Source organism: Otolemur garnettii, unplaced genomic scaffold (genome assembly GCF_000181295.1).
Source record: "Otolemur garnettii isolate 467f Iridium unplaced genomic scaffold, OtoGar3 scaffold00011, whole genome shotgun sequence".
Taxonomy (NCBI): Eukaryota; Metazoa; Chordata; class Mammalia; order Primates; family Galagidae; genus Otolemur; species Otolemur garnettii.
The window spans coordinates 36,228,224-36,240,201 of NW_003852406.1; the positions used below are offsets into that span (position 1 = coordinate 36,228,224).

At 40.9% G+C, this 11,978-nt stretch overlaps 1 protein-coding gene across 1 annotated transcript in view; it reads left to right on the forward strand.

The window, feature by feature from the left end:
- Positions 1–7,826, forward strand: part of SEC11A (SEC11 homolog A, signal peptidase complex subunit) — a 46,819-nt gene extending 38,993 nt beyond the window's left edge. The window contains exons 5-6 of the mRNA XM_003784611.2: positions 7,041–7,098; positions 7,302–7,826. Of these exons, the coding sequence (XP_003784659.1) occupies positions 7,041–7,098; positions 7,302–7,352 (109 nt within the window). The 3' untranslated portion in view covers positions 7,353–7,826. The remainder of the gene's footprint in view (positions 1–7,040; positions 7,099–7,301) is intronic.
- The last annotated feature ends 4,152 nt before the right edge of the window (positions 7,827–11,978 follow it).

The window sequence follows — 11,978 nt, forward strand, 5'->3', positions numbered from 1 at the left end:
TTTTTTTTTTTTTTTTGAGACAGAGCCTCAACCTGTCACCCTGGGTAGAGTGCTTTGGCATCACAGCTCACAGCAACCTCCAACTCCTGGCCTCCAACTCCTGGGTTCAAGTGATTCTCCTGCCTGAGCCTCCCAAGTAGCTGGGACTACAGAAGCCTGCCACAACACCCGGCTATTTTAGAGATGGAGTCTTGCTCTTACTTCGGCTGGTCTCACACTCTTGAGCTCAAGCAATAACCCCTTTCATCCTTCCATAGTGCTAGGATAATAGGCATGAGCCACTGTCCTTAGCCATAAACAATTTTACATTGAAGGGAGAATTATTACACTATTTTATAACCTTTTTTTATTCAAAAAATTGCTAGTATATTTATAAATCAATAAATTTTATCTTATCATTTTCATAACTGTATGCTATTCCATTATATGGATAGACTATACTTTTATTCAGTCTCTTATTTTATTTTATTTTTTTTTTGCAGTTTTTGGTTGGGGCTGGGCTTGAACCCACCACTTCCATATGGGGCCAGCGCCCTACTCCTTTGAGCCATAGGTGCCGCCCTATTCAGTCTCTTATTGTTAGATACTGTGATTGTTTCCAGCTTCTTTATTGTGAACAGTATTAAGATAAACATCGTTGTTACATCTGTTTTAGTGCTTTTGCTTAATCATTCTGCACAGTAAATTCCTAAAGTGGAATTACTGGGTCAAAAATACTCATATATATATATATATTTTTTTTTTCTGGAGACAGAGTTTTACTATGCCACCCTCGGTAGAGCGCTGTGATATCATAGCTCATAGCAACCTCTAACTCTTGGGCTTAAGTGATTCTCTTGCCTGAGCCTCCCAAGTAGCTGGGACTATAGGCTCCCACCATAACACCCAACTGTTTGTGGTTGTTGTTGGACTTGTTGTTGTTTAGCAGGCCTGGGCTGGGTTCAGACCCGCCAGCCTTGGTGTATGTGGCTGGCGCTGTAACCACTGTGCTACGGTTGCAGCCCAAACATACTCATATTTCAAGGCATTTAACAATTTTTTCTATCCTTTTATTTATACTCCCACCAGTACAATAGTGTATGTCCCTTTTTTGGAGTCTTGATTCTTAAGTGTTTATTACAGCTATGTCTTTTCACCCTGGCCTTTTGGTTGGTAAAAGATTTTTTTTTTTTTTTGAGACAGAGTCTCATTATGTCACCTTTGGTAGAGTGCTGTGGCATCACAGCTCATAGCAACTGCTGTGAGCAGTTAGCAACTGCTAACTCTTGGGCTTAAGTGATTCTCTTGCCTCAACCTCCCAAGTAGCTGGGACTATAGGCACCCTCCACAATGCCCAGCTATTTTATTGTTATAGTTGTAATTGTTGTTCAGTAGGCCTAGGCCGTGTTCCAACCCACCAGCCCCAGTTTATGTGGCAGGCACTGTAACCATTGTGCTGCGGGCAGGAGCCAAAATGTATCATCTTAAGAAAGGTTAGAGTAGCTAGCTTGTCTTTCTGAAGAATTTTTTAAAAATCTCAAACTGTATACACTAATAATGTCATTTCTAACATCTCAGCATTGAAAATACAGATCTTTTCTGGCTTTTAATTAAAGAAAAAATGTAATAGTATAGTACTCCTTGAATTAAGTAACTTAACATGAAGTATAAAACACCTATCTGGGATGTGAACAGAAGAATTATAGAATCACCACTGTACAAATTCACTTTGCATTGATTATACCACCACCTGGACAAATAATGGATCATATAACCTTCTTTTGTGGAAATTTATTTATAAAACACTAAGCTAATATTTCAAAGTCAAGTTGTACCCAAACCTTGAGAACAGAGCTTTTCTGCAAGCAAATTGTGAATGTAGTATAAATGTCTTCATGTATTTTATTTGTTTATTTATTCTGAGACAGAGTCTCACTATGTCGCCCTTGGTGAAGTGCTGTGGCATCACAGCTCACAGCAACCTAAAACTCTTGGGCTTAAGTGATTTTCTTGTCTCAGCCTCCCAAGTAGCTGGGACTACAGGTGCCCATCACAATGCCTGGCTATTTTTTTGTTGTAGTTGCCATTGTTGTTTGGCACGTCTGGACTGGATTCGAACCTGCCAGCCCTGGTATATGTAGGTGGCACGCTAGGCACTGAATTATAGGTGCTGAGCCGCCTTTATATATTTTCAAAAATGTTTTGTTTTGGAGTTTTTTGAATAGCTGTACATAGTAAATTTACACTGAGGCCTAAGGCTGTAAATTACAACGATTAAAAAAATTTTTCATTGTGATGAAATTCACCATATTAAAGGGTACAATTCAGTGCTTTTTTTTTTTTTTTGGACATTGTCTTACTTTGTCATCATTGGTAGGGTGCTTTGGCATCAGAGCTCACAGTAACCTCAAACTCTTAGGCTCAAGTAATTCTCTTGCCTCAGCCTCCCAAGTAGCTGGGACTATAGGCATCTGTCATAGTGCCTGCCAATTGTTTTTTTTTTTTTTTTTTTGGAGACAGAGTCTCACTTTGTCGCCCTTGGTAGAGTGCTGTGGTGTCACACAGCTCACAGCAACCTCTAACTCTTGGGCTTAAGTGATTCTCTTGCCTCAACCTCCCAAGTACCTGGGACTATAGATGCCCGCCTGGCTATTTTTTGGTTGTAGTTGTCGTTGTTTGGCAGGCCCAGCCTGGGCTTGAACCTGCCACCTTTGGTGTATGTGGCTGGTGCCCTAATCGCTGAGCACAGGGGCTGAACCAGCCTGTGTACTTTTGTTTTTTGATGACAGCATCTCAGGCTAAAGTGCAGTGGCTAATCATAGATCACTGTAGCCTTGCACTTCTGGGCTCAAGTGATTCTCCCACCCCAGACTCAGGTAGCTGGGACTACAGGCATGCCCTACCATGGCTGGCTAATTTTTCTAGTTTTTGTTGGAGACAGGGTCGCTCTATGTTGCCCAGAATGGTCTTGAGTTCCTGGCCTCAAGTAGTCCTCCTGCCTTGGCCTCCAAAGTACTGGGATTACAGGTGTAAGCCACTGCATCCGGCCACATGTTACCTTTTTAAAAAGTTGGCTTCTTTGTCCATACTTCCCAGATATAGACCCCTTTTGACATCTGACACAATTATCCTGAAGTCTGTTAATTTTTGTGGCATCTTTTCTTTACTGTTTTTGGCCTTTTGCTAATGATCTCTGTTCATTTCCTCACAAAACGTCACTAGATCTTTTTTCTGAGGCTGTTTTCTCAGCAGCACTTTTGATCCCAAGAATTCCCAGGGAAATGTATTTAACTATAGCAAATGCGTTTTACTGTCTAGGTCAGTGGTTCTCAATCTGTGGGTTGTGACCCAAGGGAACTATATTAAAAGGTTGCAGCATTAGGAAGGTTGCACCACTGGTCTAGGTAAATACATAGGAAATGTATTTTACCTTCTGGATGTTAATTTGGCATGGTTGGTATTGAAGTTGGTTTTGTAAATGGTATTTACTTACTTTAGGTCTCATTGCCCTTATTAATAACTGCTTTAGCATATTCATATTCAATGTATGAATTTATCTGACCAGAATAGGAAAAAAGTACAACTGATTTGAATTTAAGATGAATGATGGTAGCAGGATTATGTGCCTGGTTATCAACTCTTTGCTGTCACTGTCTCGCAGGGAAGCAGCAGCACAGATGAGTACGTATTCTGTCTGACTTTGGACTGTCTCATCCTGTGCTGGCAACCTTATGCCTTGCTTATATTACTTTTAAAGATCAAGTTGCTTTCATTTCACTTATAGTGGGCTAGGAAAAGACAACTATAAGAATGTTTCCATGGATTACTGTAAGCAGACTATGAGTGGCTGCTGGGAGCCAAAGGTTGTGGTTCTTGTTACATATTACATGGAGGTAACAAGGAGAGTCTCCACATGTGAGAATGGCTGCTTATTGATCATCAGATCAGCATTAGCAGCTTATGTTTTAAAAGAAAACACAGATGTTTTTCTAACTCATAATCTGCTTTTTACTGAGAGGAACTTGCCTTTATGTTTTTTTTTTTTTTTTTTTTTGTAGAGACAGTCTCACTTTTTCGCCCTCGGTAGAGTGCAGCGGAGTCGCTCCAGCAACCTCCAACTCCTGGGCTTAGGCGATTCTTCTGCCTCAGCCTCCCAAGTAGCTGGGACTACAGGCGCCCGCCACAACGCCCGGCTATTTTTTGTTGCAGTTTGGCTGGGGCTGGGCTTGAACCCGCCACCCTCGGTATATGGGGCCGGCGCCCTACTCACTGAGCCACAGGCGCCTCCCACCTTTATGTTCTTAAATAGCTGATTTACCTTTACCAAAAGTGATCGCTTTTATGAACATGTTAAAAATGAGTCAAAAGAAATGTTATTGTATTAAGCAAGAAAAAATATGTAGGCTCGGCACCTGTGGCTCAAGTGGCTAAGACGCCAGCCACATACACCTAAGGTGGCAGGTTCAAATCCAGCTCGGGCCGCCAAACAACAGTGATGGCTGCAACCAAAAAATAGCTGGGCGTTGTGGCGGGTGCCTGTGGTCCCAGCTACTTGGGAGGCTGAGGTAGGAGACTTGCTTGAGCCCAGGGGTTGGAGGTTGCTGTGAGCTGTGATGTCATTGCACTCTACCCAGGGTGACAGCTTGAGGCTCTGTCTCAAAAAGAAAAGAAAAAATATGTATATTAAAATATACAAAACTTTTAAACCTCTATCCATCCTTCTTAGAACTTAGCAATGCCATTTTGTAATGACTATTACTTTTCAGGTCTTAGAGGTCCCAGGGTTTGAGACTAAAGCATGGGTCCTAAGAGTGGATGCTGTTTGCCACTGAACACATATTCCAGGCATCTCACACTAGAACTGTGCTTCTTGAACTTTAGTGTGCAGGAACATCAGTTAAGCTTCACCTTTCAGAGATTCTCTGACTCAGTAAATCCGGGAGGACATAAAAATCTGTATTTTTAACAGACCATCTAACTTATTCTAACAAAGAAGGTCTATGCTTTAAGGAACACCAATGTATGGAATGGGAGTTATGAGTTGGGGTGAGAGAGACAGGTTGGGGTAATGCTGCCAGAAGGGAGAGAGGCAGGAAGAGGTGAGGACAGGAGACAGGAAATAAGGGGAGTTCTTAAAAGGAAGTAAAATGTACCAAAGACAGAATGTCAGTTCAAATTTGCTTTAAAGCTTTGACAGTGGAAGTGTTACGTGGGAGGTAAGTTCTATTTGTGCTGCCTTTGGCATGGTGCAAAGGTTATGGGGTGTTTTGAATAAAAGGGCTACTTTAAAGTGTGCAAAGGTCATCCTTCACTTCAGCCCAACCTACCTTCTCTATGACAGGCTCTAGCTTAGTACATTATTGCCCATCTGCTCTGAAGTCCAGTAGTATAAGAGGAAAAAAGAAAATTGTACATTTGGTAACTACGTTACCCTGCCACGTTGATGGTACCCTGCTAGTTTTCTCTTTCTTCCCTGAATTCTTAGGATGTTGAAAGGAGTCATTTGCATGGAGCCCTAAGAAAAAATGAGATTTCCCCATCAGAAAGCAAAAAGAAGAGGTGTGATTCAAACATTCAATGAGGCAGTATTTACTGGATATCTGCTGTGTACAAGGCACCATGAGGATACAGGGGGGACTAAGATTAGCATGGTTGTTGCCCTTACAAAACTTAAGAGTATAGTATGGGAGAGGGATACTATACAGCTAGTTTCTTTTTCTTTCCTTTTTTTTTTTTCTGGGAAACAGAGCCTCAAGCTGTCGCTCTGGGTAGAATGCTGTGGCATCACAGCTCACAGCAGCCTCTAACTCCTGGGCTCAAGCAAGTCTCCTGCCTCCGCCTCCCAAGTAGCTAGGACAACAGGCGCCTACCACAATGCCCAGCTATTTTTTGGTTACAGCCATCATTGTTGTTTGGCAGGCCCCAGGCTGGATTCTAATCTGCCAGCTCAGGTGTATGTGGCTGGCCCCTTAGCCACTTGAGCCACAGGTACTGAGCCTATATAGCTAGTTTAAACTAATTGTTCAATTTAAATTATGATAGTTATTATGATAAAGACCTCAGTGGAAGTAGATCAGGTGATATGAAATTATTTAACAGGGGCGGTGCCTGTGACTCAGTGGGTGGGGCGCCGGCCCTATATACCAAAGGTGACAGGTTCGAACCCAGCCCTGGCTAAACTGCAACAAACTGCAACAAAAAAATAGCTGGGTGTTGTGGCGGGTGCCTGTAGTCGCAGCTACTCAGGAGGCTGAGGCAAGAGAATTGCTTAAGCCCAGGAGTTGGAGGTTGCTGTGAGGTGTGATGCTACAACACTCTATTGAGGGCGATAAAGTAAGACTCTGTCTCTTAAAAAAAAAAGATTATTTAACAGGTGATTTTTGCCTAGCTTGAAGGGACAGACTTTAGAGGCAAAGGGAAAGAAAGAGGTAGTGGAGAAAAGGTGTAGCAGTCAAAGAGGTAGGTGAAGAAACAGATTTGTGGTATGTTACGGAAGCCAAGAGAAGGAGTTTCAAGAGCAAACTTGTGGTCATCAAAGTTAAATGCTGCAGAGATGTAAAGGAAGATGGGGGCTGAGACTGGTTTGCTGCATATGGTGATTAAAACTGTTATAGAGAAGTTGCAGGATTAAGAGGGCTAATCCCAGATTACAGATAGTTAAAATATTAGATGTGGGTGAATCCTACATACTGTAATAGAGCTCTTCTCACTTTTTGGCCACTTAGCATGAAATACCTTATAATGTTCTGGATGTATTTGCCTTGTCTCCCCAACTAAATTGACAGCTCCAGGAGGGTGTGGCATTAGTGTCACGGCTAGAGATCTAGGACCTTGGATCTGCTGGTGGGGCCTGTACCTTTGGGCATGATCATCTGTTTCATCATCTCTAAAATGGTGATATTCCTATTGTCCCTATCACATGGGCTGTTGAAAGGATCAAAAAGTGCAATATATAGAAATGGGCTTTGTGAACTGAAAATTAGTATTCTGTGGAAGATACTGATATGTTCAGTGAACAATAATAGAATCTTAGGAAGTTTTGTGATGTTTGTTTATTTTAGATTTGTTCCTTATATTGGAATTGTGACAATCCTCATGAATGACTATCCCAAATTTAAGGTAAGAGCCTACACTATATGTTTCATTAAAAGTGTGAAATTTTGCTTAATTTGGAAACTATTAAATGGATTATAGTTAAAAGACGAAAGAATAATTGGATGGTTTAGTAACTCATTATGGTTAAAAAGGCCAGTTTGTTAATTAACTCTGAGGACTTGTGAACTTTAAAAGCTTTCCTGACTGTAGTTCTGTTTATTTTCTAGTATGCAGTACTCTTTTTGCTGGGTTTATTTGTGCTGGTCCATCGTGAGTAAGAAGTCTGCTTTGCTGTTCCTGGGAAGACGCCATTCTTTTTGTTACTGAATGTTTGGAGTAGATATTGGTCTGTGGTTGGTGGAGTGGAGAACACACACGTCGGCGCTTCTTGGTAGCACTGGTTTGCATTAGTTTCTGTTTCCACGCCAAGTATGTGTGGGCGGGTGCATGTGCACCATGGGGTGCCCTTGAGGGGACTTTGAATCACAGGATTTCATAGTTGTCATTGTCACACTTTCGCATTTTTGTACATCAGTGAATTTTTTATATTAAAAGATTGAGCCAAAGCCCCCAGTGTTTGTATTTTGAAGCCAAGCTTCACTTTTAAAGTGCCTACAGAGCTCTGTAAGTGAAAACACAGCTCTGCACGAGTCTGAAACTGTCATACCTCCTTATAATGGGAATGGCATATACTGAGGTGGTCATAACTCTTAACTTTTCAAAATTTTAAATAAAAGACTTTGCACATTGAACCCCTTATCCCTGAATTGTTTTTGTTGGGAAAGTTTCTCAAATTTTCCTTTCTTGGCTGGTTCTTGGTACCCCTTGAGAGGATAAAAAGGCTTTGGTGTGAATAGTCCTTTAACTAAGAAGGTTGCCCTAATACTAACAACTGGGGTTTTTTTTTGTTTGTTTTTTTGTGAAGTAAACGTAGCCATTGACATTCTTAGTCATAAAATTGATTCTTCACTAGGGCGTGACTCAATTATTTTCTGAGTATAAACCCAGCTAGTGTTGCCAAGAGGCTCAGAGAGTCTCACTTAGCTGTACCTCTTTCTATACTTGAGACATTTCATACCTCTTTCTATACTTGAGACATTCTCAGCAGAGTGGGCTAGCACTTGGGGGAGGCATGATGAAGGTGCTGGAAAGCATTCTACTTGTTTTCTTTAAATTCTAATTTGCCTGAACCTTTTTTCTTAAGTGCCAGGCTTTGCTTTCTCTAATACAGACTTAAGGCAGGCAGAGTTTAAAGTGCAGTAAAGATACAAAGCCCAGTTGTATGTTTTCTTTTAATATTGAGACAGAAATAGGGAGTGTCCTCAATGTGTTTTGAGGACAGAATATTTTTAATTCTGTCTTGTTCTCTTCTTGTATTAATGTAAAATCTCAAAGTAAGCAAGTTTCCCATATTAGGCTACATGAAGTTTCTACTATTTGTTTAGTGTCATCAGTCTATGCTGTGATGCTAATGGGATGAGAATAGGGACAATTAACTTTCTGAAGCTCTTCTAATAGAGAGCAGTGCCTCAATCCATTGAATTAGGTTTAGCCTTTACACTTACAATACAGAGTATTAATGGTCTCAACAGAGTATGAAACTTGGAAAATCACTCCTAACAGATGCTTATTTGAACCTGTGTGTAAAGCTTATATGGTACTTACATTTTCATTTTTTATTGTTTGTTTTTGTTTTTTGAGACAAGGTCTCCGTTGTTGCCCAGGCTAGAGTGCAGGCATCATCATAGCTCACAGCAACCTTAAACTTCTGGATTCGAGTGGTTCTCCTGCATTAGTCTTTAGAGTATGCCTAACTCTATGCCTAACTAATTTTTTTTTCTGTACTTAAGGAGTCTCATTCTGTTGCTCAGGCTGGTCTCAAACTCCTGGCCTCAAGCCATCCGCCTACCTCAGCCTCCCAAAGTGCTGGAATTACAGGTGTGAGCCACCGTGCCTGGACTATCTTCTTATGAGCCAAGGAAAGGCTGAAACAATCCCCTGTGTAGAATGCAGAAAATTGCTACTTATTCCATTTTTTACCCCTCCTCATCAGCTGAAGAGGATGGAGTTAACTGTTCAGCCTAACCAGTGCACTGGTTCGGTTTTTGTAGCAACTTTTCTAGGACTATTCTGGGGGAGAAGCAGTGTTGGGCAAGGTTGAGACCCCATTGTTCTCTTTGACCCTAGCTTACCTGAGTGTAAAGCTTCCTTGTGCTTATATGTTTATCTATCTACATTTTTCTTCCTCATACACTTAACTGGGAGGAAAACCTCAGTACTTTCTTCACTTGCATATTTTCACATCCAGTTGTGTAAAAGTATTATTTTTTCTCCTTTGCTGGGTGCTTCAGTTGCATGCAACAGATAATTTTTTCTGAGAAAGCAGTCAAAGCATTTAAAAACACCCCATTAGCCAAAAATAAAAAGAATATTTGTGGGGAGGGGTATCATATTCCCATTTTTTTCCTATTGTCTAGTTCAGTGCTTAACTATAAGATGTAAAATGGGGAGTTTTTTTCCTTTTTTTTTTTTTTTTTGAGACAGAATCTTCCCATTTAGCCCTGGGTAGAGTTCTGTGGCGTCACAGCTCACAACAACTTCAAACTCTTGGGCTTAAGCTAAGGTGACCAGACATCCCACTTTTGGGGGGACAGTCCGATTTTTAACAATTTGTCCCAAGTCCCGCGGCATTTTAAAAAAATCCCAATTTTTGGAAAGAATGCAGGACAAGCTAGGGAACAGCAGGAGAATGGGAAGGGAATATATGGTTTTCCACTGCTAAAAAGGTTAATGTAACTCCATTTGGGAATGAATGAAGAGGTTTACGTAACTTCATTTGGAAATGAAAAGGCTAATGTAAACTCCCTACTCCCCTCTTGGGCAAGGTCGCCCAGGTGGAATGGGTATCAGAAGGAGACTGCTCCCTCCCTTACTTCTAGGCAAGGACAATTAGCTCAGAAGGAGCCAAACTATCTGGAACAAACACGTAGCCCCCGCACCCCAGAGTAAGGTGACCAGACGTCCGACTTTTGGCGGGACAGTCCTGATTTTTAACATTTCGTCCTGCAGCATTTTAAAAAACTCCGATTTTTGGAAAGAATGCACAACAAGCTAGGGAATGTGGGAGAACAGGAAGGGAATATAGGCTGCCATATGGCTATTTCACCAGGATATGGGTTTTATATTATTTTTGTTAATTTTATAATGTTAAACTTTAATAATAACAAATAATTGTTGAGAACTGCTTATTAAAGTTTGCATTGTTGTCAGGACCATGTTAAAATCTGGTCACCTTAGCTTAAGCGATTCTCTTACCTTAGCCTCCCAAGTAGCTGGGACTATAGGCAGCCACCACAATGGCTGGCTATTTTTTTTGTTGCAGTTGTCATTGCTGTTTAGCTGACCTAGGCTGGGCTCAAACCTGACACCCTCAGTGTATGTGGCTGACACTGTAACCACTGTGCTACAGGCATTGAGCCAAAAATAGGGAGATTTTTAAAGTAAATATAATGTGTCTTCAAATACATAAGAAATGCCAGAGAGTTTTAATTTAGTAATTGAATAGAATTATAAGCCCTTCGAGATTTGGCAGGCCAAATGGTAAGTTGGGAGGGCTCAATGATTGTTAAGTAAAGAAAATTGAAGAAGAATATGAGAATTGATAAAACTTCAGATGAGAATATAATAATGGGATTATCTCTTGGTTGTTACTAATCTAGCTCCCTAACTCCACATAATACATTTCTTCATGTTATTTGAAATGCCTGCTGTCAGCTCTAGTCCCATGTCTGCCACTTCATTGTCCCATCTTTAAATTTAAGCTTATTAGTGATTCCTGCAAACTTCCCCTCTAAATTTAACATTTTTTATGAAGGAGTATGAACCTAGAGTTTTCATTTTCCTACCACATTTAATCACCTGAGTCCTACATTTTACCCCTGTCATTCTGTTCTCAATGCCATCACCTGAATCCAGCAATATGTATCCAGTTGGCTCCCTGTTGCTTGTGCGACAGTCTGCCTGCAATGCAATGTTCTGCTCTATGCCTGTTTCAGTTACTTTACTTGCTGTTAATTAGTGTTAGTCTTAGTGTGCCTCTTACTTGCAGAATGCTTGTTTGGACCATAAATTTTGTGTTGATGCTACCTGTTACCTACATGTGGCATCCAGACTTTGAATTCAGCTATCATTAAGCATCCTGTGCTATACTCCTGGGTGTTTTCATTTATATTATCTCCTACTGTCTTTCCGCTTGTTTTAGCCTCGCCATCTTCACAAGCAATTGTTCTGCTACTGTCAGTTAGCATTTTCAGCCTTATAATGTTTAAGTTTGTGGATGTGGCCTCCCCATCTCCAGCAGATTATAAACTCTTCCAGTGCAGGGCCCATTTTATGGACACTGTCCTCTGTTTCTCTAGTAGCAGCATATATTAATGTTCAATCATTGTGTGTTGGAACCAGAGACAGTAAGTTAGGTTAGTTAGCATTGCTTTTGAGCTGTTATTCTAGGGCAAAGCATATGAGTGTGATGAAAAGCATACGAAAGTGACTTGTACTTTCATGTTATTTAGTAAGTACATTTTCTTGGTCTTGCCCAAATCCTCTGGGCTCAATAAAATCTGAACATTTTATCTCTCCATAGTTCTGTTTATTTTTTTCCTTATTTATTTTTTATTTTTATTTATTTATTTATTTTTGAGATAGAGTCTCACTATGTCACCCTTGGTAGAGTAGCGTGGCATCACAGCTCACAGTATCCTCAAACTCTTGGGCTCAAGTGATTTTCTTGCCTCAGTCTCCTGAGTAGCTGGGACAGGTGCCTGCCAGAATGCCTGGCTATTTTTTGTTTGTTTGTTTGTTTGTTTAGCAGACGTGGGCCAGGTTTGAACCCCCCAGCCCTGGTG